This window comes from Mercurialis annua, linkage group LG8 (assembly GCF_937616625.2).
Source record: "Mercurialis annua linkage group LG8, ddMerAnnu1.2, whole genome shotgun sequence".
NCBI classification, from domain to species: Eukaryota; Viridiplantae; Streptophyta; class Magnoliopsida; order Malpighiales; family Euphorbiaceae; genus Mercurialis; species Mercurialis annua.
The window spans coordinates 1,263,531-1,280,005 of NC_065577.1; the positions used below are offsets into that span (position 1 = coordinate 1,263,531).

A 16,475-nucleotide genomic window follows, 5' to 3' on the forward strand; every position below is an offset into this window, starting at 1 on the left:
CATCATTCGGATGAAACAACGGACATTAGACGGAATGGAACTCTGACTCTTTTGTTACTAAATGGCAGTTTCCACATTCCAAGCACCTTAGCAGAGGAAGATGGACCCATGTTTGCCATAACTAAAATGGTTCAGTTGATAATCGCTAAAAGGACAGCTCATATTGGGGCCATTTGCAGCTTGTGCAACCCCTCCATTTTTGCAGAAAAAACGAATTCAGCGAAAAAGTTAAAAGAAAAGATAAATTAGTCCGGTCTTTGAACTTGTAGACCGCACTCATATAAATCAAATTTGGCATATTTAGATATTTTTTAGTTCATAAAAAAGCAAACAGCAAAATAAGTACTTGCTTGCACTTGTGGAGCTATGTTACAAAGTGGTCCACACAAAGCCTCCCTCCTTCAAATGAAGGATGACAGATTGATGGCTCTTGGAGATCCCGAATTGCAAAATAAACTTAATTTCCAACTATTTAAAAACCGGCGAACATTTAGTTGAATTGAGGCAATTCTTACCTAATCCGAGCTCATCATGTATCCTTATCAGAAGAAAATAGTCTATAGTTAATGGACAGTGAAATATTCGTGAGACCGTGGACACCAGGTGAAAGAAAACCGAAGCAGAAATAAAGGAAAACTTCGATTTGATTCAGTTGGTTACCGGTATATATATATTAAGTATGGTGTTGTGTATCAAATAGAGCCCACAAAATTGTGTAAAGGCGCATACGTAAGGTGGCTCTGATGTATATACATTACGGTTATTTTGGTTTATCAGTTCTCTGAAAAGGAGAATTGAACCAAACAAATATAACTAGTTAAAAAAATCACTGTAAATCAATTCTAGCACATCCCTACACCTGAACTAGAGGGTATATCAAATCGATGATGTTGGAGCTTTAAAGAAAAATTACCCTAAAAAATTAGCCTGATTGAAGAATTGTGGAAGTCTCGAGTTAACATCTCCACACTACCACATTCATCTGTTTAGATGAGAATTTATCAATTTTACGGTGAGTGTAAGGGAAGAATTGCCGACATTGACTTTTGTACAAGAAAATGCACATTATTGGATAATAATTCAAAAAAGTAGCCAACAACAAAATCTTCCTTAGTATAGTTCATAAAACTAGCCAACCGACCAAATCTTCCTTGTTAAATTCTATTGGAGAAACTAACATTGAAAGTGCACAAAAAAGCTAGAACTATATGAAAATGACATTCCACTTGCTACTTTGCCTAGTATTCTATCATAAGCACTAGCTTATTCCACCCTCTTGGCCTTAGCCCCACCATTTCCATTCTGTTTTTCAAGCACTTGAGAGAAGTACATATTTGACACCATATTACTGTCAAACAAATCATAAACTTTAGCGAGTTTTGCAATTTTAATACGAACTTTCAACTTTGACAGTTTAATGAGGTTGGATACTCAAGACCTTAGCCCTTATTGCTGCCGCTAGAGCACGAACTATAATTTTTTTTACATTTAGGACCATCGAGCAATTTTACGGAAAAAAAAATGTTGAAATGAAATATATAACGTTATGGCGTCCACATCAATATCTTTTATGTGGAAATTGATTGGTGTTCCAAATTGCAAAAAATTAGTAGTTCATGTATTAAATTGCCAAAGTTAAAAATTCATGTTAAAAGTGCAAAACGCTAAAGGTTATGATTTGTTTTGCAATTACCTTATTTTCAGCAACTCCTTCAACAACTTACAATGCATCCTAAAAAATATGCTCCTCTCATAACTTTCACTAGTTTATTTATGGTGTTCCTAAAGGACATGCATTAAAGGTAAGGGCAAAACTGGATTTTGGAGGCACCAATTGGAACTTAGCAAAACACTACATAATTGCCTATCTTTGGCAGGACATGAAACCTAATAATTTAGTGGACGCACAAACTTATTTTTAACCACACAATTAGCTGTCTAATGTGATTCATGGCTAAAAGATGCATACAAAGCTAATCTACTAAAGCAAAAAAGCTAAAGTTAAGAAAACTAGCAAGAAACAGATTGGAGCTCACTGTGTTTCATGTGTGGGTTCTCTCTACCGTCCAATGAGCACATTTCGCTTCAAAATAAATTCATCTTACTATCAAAAGAAGACAGGCATCATGCACATATTCTCTATCCATTATCATATTCAATAGCTACACTATCAAAATAAGATTCAGGGTTCACCTGTGCACGAAGGAGGCACGAAGCAGACGTTTTGCAATGACCATTTCCATGCCACCGGCGAACAGCAAAGGAACGGTTATAAGGCTGCAACAAAGCTCAACCTAATAATACCCTTTTACAAATTGTAGCAAACAAAAATATTCAAAAAGATCAATCTATCTCTAACAAAATTTAAGCACTATGCCGAACAGATCTATCTGCACGAACAAGGATGGATAAAGGAACGAAAGACAAAAGATATGTGTGCATCCATTAAGAGTCAGATAACACCAACATAGAATGATATAAAGTTGACTACAAGCAAATGTGTTGACAACAATTTAGTGGACGAAGTCCTAATTTGCGTTCATCAACTTACTTTTTACAAGATGTTCACAATCACAATCACAGACTCGTTCTTATCTCCTAAATTGTTCTAACATGAACCTACTCAATCAAAGAGGAGCACTTTCCAATTCAAATCGAACCAATATTACTTGAATGAACATTTAGAGAGCTATTTTGTTTCTTTCTCTATATATTTTCTTCTCAGGATGCTCATAGTAGCATTAAATCTTTCCATAACAAATAAGGAAGAGTGTGCTTAAAAGTCATTTAAAATTCTATAGAATTGGCCATATTAATTCATATTCTAATAATAGAGTTTCCAAATAATTTTTCAAGTGTAAGGAACATTTCTAAAACGGGGTAATTGCAAAAGAAATCATAAACTTTAGTGTGTTTTGCAATTTAAATAGAACTTTCAGTTTTTGGCATTTCAAAATACGAACTGCTATTTTTTTTGCAGTTTTAAACGCGAAATAATTTTTCAATAAAAAATGCTGATGTGGAAGTCGGGGAAAATATATACTCTGACGTCCATATCACCATTTTTTACATTAAGAAATTTCTCGGTCTCACATAATAAAATATTTAGTTAGATTAGAATTGCTCCAAACGTAAAATTCAATTCATTACATTAGAAATGAATCCTACATTAATTTCTTTAAGATACCAAGAAATGAATTCTTCTCTAAAATTCATTTAAAAATTAAATAAAAACAAACATTATGTAAAAAATGAGCTCTAAATCTAATCTTCCCTACAAAAATTTCATAAAGAACTCAAACTCGCTTTAAGTGCAAGTCATGCCATGTGCAATTGCATATAGGACATGTACATTGCTACTGTCATAAATCCCCAACAAGAAAAGACTCACGAAGATACACATGTTGTGAAGCATACCAATACTACAAAAGGCAAGATATAGTTCCATTACAATTGTTTCTTTTATGACCATTATTGGTAATCCTTTGGGACCCGTAATCCACTAATAAACACTAACCCTACCATTACTACATTCAATATTGTTCTTCATCAGCACTGAAGCTTATTATTTACTCACTTCTCTAGATAGGAAAATGATGTTCAATACCTACCTGAAATGACAGAATTTACGGAACTTTTGTCTTTGTCCTGTTGCTAGCTAGTGTGCACTGTGCGTCAGTTGATGCGGGTAAGACTCTAAATCTACCTGGGGATAAAGAACACAGTTCGTAGCTACTAGTTGATCAATTATTGGTGGTAAACATATGGAGATCTTCTTAGATTGCTATAATGGGATTAGAGAATCCCTGATCTTTACCTTTATAGGTTAGGTAAATGCCTAGCAAGAAGACAAATACAGAGATATTAACACCTTGGTTTAAAGAACCAAATCAGACTGACCGGTTCAACCAATTCGACCGAAAATAGGGGGCCAGTCTTAAACGGTATAGAATAGGAGAACATTGAACTGATTAAACCATAAAGACCGGTTCGACCGAAAATAGGAGGTCATTCTTGTTTGATTCTTCTCTAAAATTTGAATAACGGTTTAATCTCTCTAAACCAGAAAGAACTGCAAGAACTGGAAATTGCTGAACTGATTAAACCGCAAAGACCGAATGGTTCTTTCTAAATAAAATAGATGTAGTGTTGTTTTTATTACTAGTAATTATTTACTAGTTAGAGTATGATCCATTCTCTAGTTAGAGTTTGTATACATGTGTTTAAATTTGAACTTGTTTTAGAATATATATACATACGCTATTTAAATATCTTTATTTTTTCTTTAACTTATTGAATTGGTGGTTGAATCAGTATAACCGTGAACCAGTGGCCTCACCGGTTCAGCCACCAATTCGGTTTTTAAAACATCGATTAACACTCCATAAAGGCATATGTACATGAATAGATCTATTTAACTACATGTATCTATGCATCTATCCATGACCTAAATCAGGTAGGCATCTTTAGAGCTAGCAACTACAGGCATAAAAAGTAAAGCTAATGGATTTACTTGAGAATAAGGACTCATGGTAAGCAGTGTGGTAATAAAATGATCTTGGCCCTAGATTGTTCACTTAACAATGTAAAGTTGGTTTCATTTAAAGAGAAAAGAAAAAATAAGGAGAAAGATATTAGTGGGGAATCCTAAGCTTGATGGGAGTAACAGTGAAGATGACCCAAGCGTTGTATCCTGAAACACCAAGCATCATCAAGTGGGTCACTGAACTGAAGTGAGAATAGAATTAAAATTAATCAATATAACTATCATTAATGTGATCTCCTTTTCACATTATTTTCTCTCTTCAACTTTGAACTAACCTCTTCAGACTCTCTCACAACACTTCCACCCTTTCTATCATTCGAAGTCCATCTACGCAGAAAAAGAGGACATGATTTTCGAAAAAGATGAAGCTATTGAAATATTCACCAATCAACCCCATGATGACTTAAAAATCAACAACAATAGTTATCAAGGAATTGAAGAAAGAAACCAAAGAGAGTGGCTAAATCTAAGCCTAGGTGGGAATTCGGTGTCAGCAATAGGAGAGAGCTCTATCTCGACAGCGGGGGATTACGATTCACAGGCAGGACCTACTTCTAGCAAGGTTTTCTCATGTAACTTTTGCAAGAGAAAGTTCTATAGTTCACAGGCACTTGGCGGTCATCAGAATGCTCACAAAAGGGAAAGAGGTGCAGCCAGAAGATACCACTCACAAAGAATGATGACAATTATGGGTTTGCCCATGAATACACCCATGGGCAGATCACTCGGAGTCAGACCCCATTCGCTTGTGCACAAACCAAGCAGAGAAGCAAGTGGAATGACTCTTGCAGCGAGATTCAACGAAGCTCATGCAGGGTTCGGAATGCCTTGTGTGCCCTTCACAATGGAGGAGGCCATGGATATAATATGGCCTGGCAGCTTTCGCATGGATAGACAAATACCAGAGCCACCATCAGAACCAATCAAGCTTGATTTAAACCTTCGACTTTGAAATATTCCGCTACTATAGTTTAGATCTTATCATATTACTTCTATTAAAGTAGTTTTCAACTTGTTCATCCATCAAATGCCAAAACTAATATAGGAGAGCAACCAAATCTATCCAAAATTATCATCTGCAAAAAAAAAAGTAGTTCTCCTTTGTAAAGCTAGACGAAATATGAAGAATTAATGATCATCCAGGTATAGCCACAGCACAACAGAACCTGTTATCTACCTGCTCTTCAGTTGCGTACAGAGAAATACATGTGGACCAAGTATGTAAGGATTTTTATTAATCTTGATATAACATAAAAAGTTTTACCTCCAACTTACCTTTCTTAAAGTTATAGCAATTTCTGTTCTGTTAAAGTTTAGTTTCAGGGGACGTGTGCTGAACAGATATCATTCCTTTGTAGTTCTTATCCTATTTATTTTTGTATATTAAGTACGAGCATGTGAAACTATCTGAGCGCCTTTGACATGTTTATGTATATATTCCTTAAATAAAGCACCTCATTTGTTGCTCAATCATCATATTACTCAAAACTACACAAATGTATGCATGAACGAGGGAGTGGAAACACAAAATTGTTATTTACTATTGAGTACTATGGCGGTCTTGGTAGTTGTTACAATGTAAAGAATTTTTCGAGAAACAAAAATGGCTAAAAAGGAAACATCAACAGTATACCTACAGAAACTGATTATGATCTGATCCTTGATTACCATGCATAATAAATGGTTCAGTAAAATACAACAGGCAAGCTTCACAATTGCATCTAAGCTGCAATTTCAAGGTAAGATAAAAAAAGTTCAGGGACGAATCAGAGTATTGCAATTAGCCACATACAGAGCCCAAATGTTTAAAATAATTGAAGGAGAAGGGAAGTGCAAGCAATAATCTGAGATCAAGCATGCTACTGCTGCACCCTTATTTTTAAATGACATACCTTTCACTCAAGCTAACCTAATATTTCCTAAATATTGCAACCATTACTAATGCTCCAACAACTAGAAAGCAATTAGCCATGTCCCCTCACAGAGGGCACATAAATTTAAATGTTCAATGCCCTTGTGAGATGGAATGAAGATGCCATCCTTTTTCTTGCTATCGATTGATCATCCCTAACTACAAAAACTGATTTGGAAGAATTAACAAATATCCTTCCACTCGATAGATAAATAATCCAGAGGTATTATCATTCAAACTTGCTCCCTTCTTTTATTCCTCCTCAATTCATGTCTTTCATGGCCCTTCCACCTTTGTGCAACCTGTCTAACCTGAACCATTTTCTCTTAAAGTGCTGTATTATGTTCATTTTCTAGTTCCAATAATTTCCATAGACAATTTCAATATGCGGATTAAAAGGTGACTATGCTCATTCTAGAATTATGATTTCTTATCTACGAAACAGAGCTTCATGCATTTGAATCGTTTTGCCTTGTCAATCCTCTAGGTCCACTGGTTTGCATTCAGAACATTAGTTTAAAAAATACCTTACGGCAATTCATTAAATGGAAATGATTTAATATCTATTTTCATACTTTTGTATTTTGTAATTTATCTCATCTAAATAAACTAAACCTTGGACCAATCTATGCACCGTCCTACTTCTGTATCTTCCTACCACTGTACTATTTATTCTTGTTTTGCACAAGCATAAAAACTTAATTTGTTACAGCTGATGCAACACTACAAAAATATTATAGTTTCCCAATATTCCTGTTTTGGTTCTCTAGGAGTGACTTTTCCATACTCTCCTTCCATATAAGGGGTAAACGCATGTTTTTCTTTTTTCACAAACTCATGATGCTTTCCAACCCTTAGTCTAACACGACTTTTCCACGGAAGTTATCCCCATACTCATTAAATTCATTTATCATGTCACATCAATTATATCTTCTGATTTCTTTGCTCCTATTTCTGCCATCGCCAGGACAAATTTTACATAAAAATGAGTCTTGTTTATTTTTCCAAAAAACAACCTTTCTTTTTTTGCTTTTTCATTTTCCTATCTCCACAAGTTAATTTGTTATAAATTAAAATAGATATAACATGTATGATAAAAGAAAAGCATGTGCAAAAATAATCCACTTGAAAGAAAAATAAATTATCCACGGCCACAATTAGTACAACTGTTTATGCATGAAGATAATCCACAGCATTACAAATTACCATGGACTTTAAGCTTTTGATTCCTATGCATGATGACAGGAATCCTCTGGCTGATGATGCTTGGATCACTATATGCAGCAGAATCAGAAGGATACCCTTTCTGCACCACCACAATATGAAACAAAATGCATGAAAAAAAATGAGAATTCTTGTTATGACATTCGGCATGCAAGGATGGATGCAATCAGGATGCGTATATGAGATCAGAGCGTAATTGAGAGAGAGAGAGAGAAAGGTTACATCAGAAATGGACTGGAAAGTGGCTTCTCTCCAGCAACTTTCCCGAAGAATGGCAGGGTTAGCACCACCACCGCCAAAAATGCATTGCACACGAGTCTCCCTTAGTCTCATTAAGACTCCATCAACTCTAAGCTATCACCAAAAAATGCAGGGGATGACATAAAGAAAGAACATAATAAGAGTTATCTTTTCTGAATATCCTATTGATGATATCCCTTTCTAATAGAATATATTAACGCTTTACTGGTTATATTATATATATTATGTTTTTTAAGACTAATCATGAAAGTACATTACCCACGTGCTTCATACTTGCATGCAAGTGCAGACATATACATGTAGTGAGAGAATCAATTTTTTTAATGAACAATTTGAGAGAAAATCAGCTAACTCACCCAGAATCGCAAAAGAAGAAACCAACAGCTTGGCATGACTCTCTGCAAATCCAAATAAGATGCGTTAATAAACAGATATTGAATTGCTTTCCTATATCTAGCATCAAAATCATTGTATTTACCACTTTCACAGTTAACAACGACACTCCATTATCAGCAAGCTCGTCTTCATACAAGACTACCTGTAGTTTTAGATAGATCACTTCAATCATTACAGGCAAGCAAATCAAAAGAGGATGAAAACAGGAACTTTATGATGGAGGCCCTTTGTCGAGTTGAGTACCTCATCATAGAAAAGAATAGGCTCGTTTGATGCCAGAGAAGCCGCGTCAATTTGCTCTTCACAGTCCTCCCAATGAAGACTTGAGCTTGCCTCCATGATTTCCCCACTTCCATTCTGATTTTGATACCAATTATGGTAGAATCATTATTAAAAGGCTTAAATGCACCAAAAATCACCAACTTTTGCGTGTTTTGCATTTTTAACATAAACTTTTAATTTTGGCATATTTAACATGAACTTTCCAATTTTTGCAATTAAGACCACGTTTGTGTTTCCTTTGCAAAACGATGACGTTTTACATCCAAAACGGTCCACTGTCTTAATTGCAAAAATTGGAAAGGTCGTGTACTTTTTGCCAAAATTAAAAGTTTATGTTAAATATGCAAAACACGCGAAAGTTGGTGATTTTTTGTGCATTTAAGTCTTATTAAAATAAAAATGATATAAACATCAATAATTAAACACCAGATTCTGAACTCTATATTATACCCTTGTTTATGTTTAAGAAAAGTTTAATTATACTGAAAAGAGACTAAGGACAAAGGAGCCATATCAGAAAAGGGAATCTTAAGTGAAATCCACATTGAAAGTGCAACATTAAATAACTACCAAGACTGCCCAAACATAAGTTGTAAAATAAAGCAATTAATTCTATTAAAATAGATAGACATATAAATAAGTATGCAAAAGAAAGAAAGAAATAAAGTCAGAGATATATACACATGAAATATACCTTAAAAAAGGGAAGCAAAGATGAACTAGAGAAATCTAGAAGTGAAATTGATGAATAATGTAATGATGTAATATTCAAAAACATGAAGAGAATAATAAGCCTCCATAAAAGAGGTCCTCAGAAGAATGCCCTTAAGGCACTGAGCAATCTACTGCCTGGTCCACTAATTCTTTTATTTTGATGCGACTACAATTGAGAAGAAGTTTTACTAAGTAAAAGACAAGAAAAAACTAACCTTCTCAGGATCTACCTCAATTGTTTCACTTCCACAATATGGTGTCGTGAATGTATAGTCATAATCTAGTATCACCTGCTGTGATGGTTTGCTGCAAATTCAGAGTACGGTAAAAAGTGAGGCAATGACAAACTTTCAGTTGGTACATGCTTCTAAGTCAATTTAAACATTACAACTGCACCAAGGAGGAGGAGGAAATGGAAACTGAAACATATTCAGAAGAGGTGAGAAACTGCAGCAGGTCAAGCTACATATATGAATAGTGAAACTGGATAATCCATGAAAGGGCTTTGTAGATATGGAAGTCACAATTCGAAACTATTGTCTACTTCCCCATGCATACACTAATCATTTGCATTCTAGTGAGTGACAAAAACCTCATTTAAGAACATAACTGCAGAGATATGAGAAGTTGGATGACAACTTTCTAGTCAAAATTTAATTTCACATGGAATTTATAAGAGTACGTAGTACATACTGTGTGCTAACTTCCTCACAAAGCTAAGATTAGTTTTTAAAGACAGATTATGATGTCAGCACAGCATTACATTCACGTATAACTTTTTACAGTCAATTACTTCTAAATTATTGTATTTTTACCACAATATAAAATAGAAAATATGCCAAGTACTAAAATGATGAATCTACTGTAAACAGTGGGAGCTTGAAACATCAATAGAATTTTCAGGATGATCTGAGTATGGAACATAAGGTCTTGAAGCCAGCGTACTTAAATCCAATAGCAAAGGTGCTGCCAACATAGCCCATATTTAAGACAGCACCGTAGAGGTGGAATTATGCAAACCATTACACTAAAATAGAGTAACACGATCACAAATGCATATTGCACGACAAAGAACAGATCGAGCGCAACAGTTACAAAATTATGTTGACTTCCAAAATTATTCCCTAAACTATTCAAGGTCAAATTGTACCTAAAGAATTGATTCAGTGAAATGGATCATATCCTATAGAAAACAAATTATCAACTGTGATTCTCTAAATTTGGAAGACACAAAAATGAAAAATGAGACGTACAAATTTACCTTCTGAATTTCCATTGTGCCGCTGCAGGAACTTCAACAGGGGGCAAAGCTTCCTGCTTCCAGCCCTTAAGGGCATCAAAGGCATTGAAATGGATTTTAATCCCACTATCCGCATGTTTAAGCACTAAAGAGCTATCGCCAAAAACCATCTCCGGTAAGTGAGACGTCTCAAGCTTTTGTTCCCACCTACAACAAGTTCATCAATCATCAATTCCCTAAGTACATCAATTAATGCAAAACTAATTTCCAATATTCGGACAAGAACAAAAAAAGACGATCTTCTGACGTTAAAAAATATCACTCATGCTAAGCACTAGCACACAAAATAACAATTACGTGGGTAGCACAGACACTTCATTCAATCAACATGTCCCGTTTCGGAAACGTTTCAGACGCAAACCTTCATTTTTTACATAGAAAATCTTAAAATAACAGCATTTCGCCGTGTCCAAGTGTTCCATTCCGTGTCCGTGCTACCTAGAAATTACCGACTCATAAAGTAATCTTCTCTAATCATCAAATGACAATAATAAAATAACAATTTCGCTTTGTAACCTACATTTATAGACACAATCATTTTAAACAAGTACTAATTGGTTAACCAGTTCTAATTTTCCCCAAAAATAATCAAATCATAATCAATTTGAATAAAACCTAACAGTCAAATACACAACATGACAATTTATAAGCTTTGCATAATAAACTTATAATCTATTTTTTACATGTGAGCATAATTATTCATTTAATTCTACGATAATGTCTATAGAAAACTCAATAAAATTAAAATTAAAATTACAAAAAAAAAAAGAGATAGAGAGAGAGAGTTTTTTAACTGTTCATAAATGGAGGAGGTGAGTATAGAGCCATTGTGAGAAACTATTTCCCAGCCATTTATGCGAACACCGCGACGACCGTCGGTTAACAGCTCAGCTCCGGCGGATTTTAGGTCGTTCTCGTCAACTTCTACCGCCATTTGTCTCGCTGTTATGCCTTTTTCCGTCCCTTTCCGTTTGATCTTTTAACTAAAGAAAACAGAATCAGACACAAAAAAAGAAAAGAAAATGGCTTAAATTGTAATTAAACCCGTGGACTTGTACGAAAATGTCATTTAATCCAAAATAATTTTTTTCCTTTTTCTTTGTTGTTATTTTTCTTAATTGTATTAGTATATGTTGATTAGTATGGTTTACCTTTCTAATTTGAACCTAATCAATCCTGCTGGCTTCAATTCCATTTTCTACATTTTCATGTTAAACATATTTAAATTGAGATCATATGTATGAATCAAAGTAATTCTTCTTTAACGCTTTTAAAAACCCCAGCCTCTCTTCTCTCTTTTTTTTCTCTGTAAAAAACCCTAGCCGTCCATAACTCTTTTTTCAATTCTTCTTCGACTGCCGTCAATGGTTTAGATAATGACATTGACGGTAGCCATATTTTCTTTTATGTTATTTTAATTTCTATAGTATAATAAGTAGCTAAAATTATTTCATTTTTTTTTATGGATTAACATTTATCGACGAAGCGCAATAATTGAAATTTTCACAAAACAAGAACCGAAGATAAATTGGAGATCTTTCAACAACAAAGATGAAATTATTTATGGGCTATAATAGTTTTTTTATTGTTTTAATATTGTATTTTGTTTTGAGAATTCTATTTTGTCAAGTGTTTGTTGTCCTTTCTATGTGAAAGGTTGTTGTCCCTTTTTTATGAAGAGTTTTCATGTGCTGGTTGTATCCGATGTCATGGCTGTAGTTTCTGATTTTATAAATCAGTTGGTGATGGTGAAGATAGAGCGAAGAACGGTATTTTATTGGCGAAACAGTTAGATAATTTATTTTTTATTTCCGTAAGCAGATCTACGAATCAGGCAGCATGTTGTCTGTTCCATGTCAGGTCATCGGGTTTGGTTTTCGAATTTTCCCGAATTTCTTACAAATGTAACTGTTTCATATTCGATTAATGAAGTTTGATGAATTTTCAAAAAAAAATTGAGATCATATGTATGGATCTAAACTCAATCTATTTAGACGTGTTTAATTATCTAATAAATATAGAATTTAATTTTTTCATTTAAATAAACGAACTCAAATTATAACTAAATAAAGTATACAATTCTATATTTGACCTTAAATACAAAATTAATTTCATTATTATATTCACAAAATATAAGTTTATGTACAAAAAATTAAAGAAATTTTTTAATTAAGGCTAATGAACTGAAAAAAACTCTGATCTTTGCTTTGGTTTTTAATTCTACCATGACATTGTAATTTTTTTAATTTTACCCAATTTTGAATTTTAAGTTTTCAGTTGCACCACAAGGAGCAGCTAATGCTCCTCGAAAGAGAAGCCGAAAGTAAAAAAATAGAAAAAAGAATTTGTTGGTTTCCGGTGGAGTGCGGTGGTGGATGGGTTGGGTGATGATGGGTGACGAGCGGAGTTTGGTCGATGAGTTCGGTGATGGCAATTCCGATTAAAGTTGGGTGAGACGTATTGAAATTTAATGAATAATCATAATTAATATTTTATTTAAGATTTATTTGAACTTTTTATGTTTAAGGACTTGTTTAAATTTGTTCAAATGAAAAAAAAATATGAAATGGTCCTTAAATGTAGTTGTTTTATATATTTTAATTCTTATAATAATAAAATTATTTAATTTTTCTAATTCAAAATGCAATTGAAAATTAAGAATTTGAAATAGGATAAACTTAAAAAAATTACAACGTTAGGGTGAAATTAAAAACCAAAATAGAGGTTTCGATTATTAACTTTTAATTAATTGGTATCTAAAAAATTATTTTAATCTAAAAAGATATTTAAATAATAAAAATATGTTATTTTAAACAGAAATATTTACATAAATCTATTTGAACCGTTCATTTGTTGTATGACACGTGGCATAAACTAATGTGATAAGCAATCAATGAACATCATATTTATTTACATTATATCACATATAACAGATTTCTAACTCATTGGTTTGATAATATATAACATTGATTGATAATATTTTATCAAAATTAATATAATATTTATTAATTGACTCCTATAATAATTAACATCACGTGTCATATGATAATTAGAGGATTTATAATTTTATATGACAAATTATATTCATCTAAAAATTTCTCAATTTTAAAGGCTTCTCATTATTATTTTGTGTTTTATAAAATATATCTTATTTGTTCATTTCTAACTGGTACATGAATATTATCAATATAATTGTCAAATTTCCTGTTGTTTTATTATTCAAAATTGGTCAGCTAAAGGTAATATGAAAAATAAAATTGGTAAACTAAAGCTAATTGCTGGGACTACGTGAACTAAAGCTTAGTATTGCTAATTACATGCCAATTAAATTGAAAACCAAAAATCAATTCTGGAGTAGATTGTTCATCATTCACAAGTTTAGGGGCAAACTGTGATTTAACATTTAAAACAATTAAACGGGTAAACCTGAACTTGCCAAAATCCAAAACAGCAAAATCAAAGAAAATGAAGTAAAGAAAAAAGAAAATATAAAAAGAACAAACACTCTGTCTTGCTCTCTAACGCCGCCGTAGCCGCCGCCGGAAACCTTCTCTGTTCCGCCGCCGTAGCCATCACTTTGTTAACCATCGAGTTCTCGTTGCTTTGGTATTCGCCTCTCTAATTTTCTCTTATTGTGTTCTTTTCATATTATTTCTCACTTTTTTATGGTTTCATTACTAATTTCTCTGTAATTCTATAAATATAATTTTTATGTAAGTGGTAATGAATCGAATTAAAACTAGTTTGAATCTGTTTCTTAGTGCATTGAACTTTTTTATCTACTTGTTAATTGATGATCTGAGCTGTTTAGTTGTTTTGCGTGTTAACTGTTTGATAATATGCCTCAGTGAAAAATAGTATTTTAATTAACGTGTCATGCCTCAGTGTTAACCGTTTCGCCGTGTCTGTGCCCGAGTGTCCCATTTTCCCGTGTCCGTGTATGTGCTGCCTAGGTATTTAGTAACCAAACCAGTCTAAAGCTTTTGTACATGTATCTAAGTTCTAACCTTTTTGTGTCTATGCTTGGCTTTTCTCTTTAGTGTACCTTCTATCCGAGCTTTCATATTTTGTGTCTTGGATTCCTCGGATTTTATTGAGAATTCTGTTTATAGAATTGTTGATTTGATGGTGGCTTGGTGGGGGATTTATCATCACTTTAGGAAAGATTTTTCTACAAATTTCTGCAATTAGTTATGACCTTCTCTTAGAAATTGTGTTATCGGATGTTTATTGAATGTTCCACTTTGTCGGTGTCGGTTCAGGAGCATTTCCTATTAAACTAGTGGCTTTCTTCAATAAGCCAATAATTTCAAATGAAGGTTTATTGTTTCAATTTCATGTGATTAAGAAGCAATCTCTAACTTGTTTATTGTTTCTAATCTTCACATTGAAATTGCAATCATGAGGAAGTCTTCATCAAAAGATATTTACTAACATATTTTTCATTTTGTAGTTCATCAGGATTTTGTTTTCATGTTAATATTGCTGTTTATTAATCATTTCAGGAAAGTTCAGGTGATCTATTAGCTTATTAAACATAACAATGGAATCCAAATTCTTTCGATTTCTTAAGATTGTGGGAGTTGGATACAAAGCCAGAGCTGAAGCAGAAGGACGACTCTTATATCTCAAGTTGGGATACAGTCACGAAGTTGAGCTCACAGTTCCTCCTGCTGTCCGAGTTTTCTGCTTTAAAAACAATGTCGTTTGTTGCACCGGAATTGACAAGCAAAGGGTACACCAGTTTGCTGCTTCTGTACGTAGCTGCAAGCCTCCGGAAGTTTATAAAGGCAAGGGTATAATGTACATTGACGAAGTGATTAAAAAGAAACAAGGAAAGAAGTCGAAATGATATGGGCAAGGAAAGAAGTTGTCCCGGCAACAAATTTGCCTATTCCATCAAGTAGAGTACATTCACTTTTTGGTCTGTAAGCCGAGTTCAGTTTCTGTGGCGGAAATCATCACATTAATTAAGTTTGAAGAGATATTTAAATAGCAAGGAGGTTATCTTTAATGCAATAATGAAACTGGTTTTCTGTTCTTACTACATGCTGGATTTATCATGTTTCATGATAAGTTAAACAAAAAACATTCATTTCAAACTATAATTTACCGTCTTGATTTTTCTATGCCAGCCATATTTTCCGGTGTGACATAGGAGCATAAATTGAAGAAATTGAGTAAAGCAAAAGACAATAATGAACTGCATTCCTCTAAATAAGTCCCTATATGAAAGCAAAGTTAAGCATCGTAGTCTAATGGTAAACAATGTGTTTAAATGAATAGTTGTGCTATACCATTTGTGCAATAAGTCAATAAGATGTTTCCAATGTTAGGATATTTAATGATAAAAATAAAACGAGCTTTAAATATTAATATCACATTAACCTGTTGCATGAATGACGTGGTACAACTGTTGCGTTGAATATTCACTCGATCTATTTAACTCGTAACATAAATTTGGTTTGTTTGAATTTGAGCAACAATGACTTAAGGGATAATATATTTTTGTAATGAGGATGATTAAAATACAATACGGTCGGATTCCTTCACGATGTGGTGCTATGGTCTTACTTAAGCCGTTAAATATAATATATATTTTTTTATCAATCATTGTAGTAAAATAATTTAATTTTTTAATAAACTTAATTTATTCTTTATTCAATTTACATAAAAAAAACTACACACATAGAAGGTAGGAAAAGAAAAAAAATTGTCGTTGGAAAGATACAAAATCACTATTTAATTTATTTTTTACAAATTAAGTATATATTATCTAAATAAATTAAATTGTCTTTATTATAAATTGTAACTCAATTTGAGACCACAATTTGAGACAA

General features: G+C 33.2%; 3 protein-coding genes across 3 annotated transcripts; 2 read left to right on the forward strand and 1 right to left on the reverse strand.

Moving 5' to 3' along the window:
• The first annotated feature begins 4,460 nt into the window (after positions 1 to 4,460).
• On the forward strand, positions 4,461 to 5,816 carry LOC126659657 (zinc finger protein 4-like). Its single transcript, XM_050352970.2, has one exon. The coding sequence runs from the start codon at positions 4,893 to 4,895 to the stop codon at positions 5,496 to 5,498; it is 606 nt and encodes a 201-aa protein (XP_050208927.1). The 5' UTR covers positions 4,461 to 4,892; the 3' UTR covers positions 5,499 to 5,816.
• Positions 5,817 to 7,567: 1,751 nt separating this feature from the next.
• LOC126659506 (TIP41-like protein) lies at positions 7,568 to 11,629 on the reverse strand. Its single transcript, XM_050352799.1, has 8 exons — positions 11,430 to 11,629; positions 10,597 to 10,782; positions 9,551 to 9,641; positions 8,583 to 8,696; positions 8,422 to 8,481; positions 8,300 to 8,341; positions 7,905 to 8,036; positions 7,568 to 7,764 (listed from the first exon to the last, which is right to left on the reverse strand). The coding sequence occupies exons 1-8, from the start codon at positions 11,567 to 11,569 to the stop codon at positions 7,654 to 7,656; spliced, it is 876 nt and encodes a 291-aa protein (XP_050208756.1). The 5' UTR covers positions 11,570 to 11,629; the 3' UTR covers positions 7,568 to 7,653.
• Positions 11,630 to 14,054: 2,425 nt separating this feature from the next.
• LOC126659675 (60S ribosomal protein L6, mitochondrial) lies at positions 14,055 to 15,682 on the forward strand. Its single transcript, XM_050353000.2, has 2 exons — positions 14,055 to 14,241; positions 15,141 to 15,682. The coding sequence occupies exon 2, from the start codon at positions 15,179 to 15,181 to the stop codon at positions 15,485 to 15,487; it is 309 nt and encodes a 102-aa protein (XP_050208957.1). The 5' UTR covers positions 14,055 to 14,241; positions 15,141 to 15,178; the 3' UTR covers positions 15,488 to 15,682.
• Positions 15,683 to 16,475: the final 793 nt, after the last annotated feature.

Bases quoted from the DNA above. Each gene is read 5' to 3' on its own strand.
- LOC126659657 (XM_050352970.2), top strand. From the start codon at position 4,893: ATGATTTTCGAAAAAGATGAAGCTATTGAAATATTCACCAATCAACCC.
- LOC126659506 (XM_050352799.1), bottom strand. From the start codon at position 11,569: ATGGCGGTAGAAGTTGACGAGAACGACCTAAAATCCGCCGGAGCTGAG. The intron at 8,482-8,582 runs GTACTCAACTCG...CTAAAACTACAG, and splicing joins CTATTCTTTTCTATGATGAG to GTAGTCTTGTATGAAGACGA. The intron at 8,342-8,421 runs GTAAATACAATG...TTGGATTTGCAG, and splicing joins CGTTGTTAACTGTGAAAGTG to AGAGTCATGCCAAGCTGTTG.
- LOC126659675 (XM_050353000.2), top strand. From the start codon at position 15,179: ATGGAATCCAAATTCTTTCGATTTCTTAAGATTGTGGGAGTTGGATAC.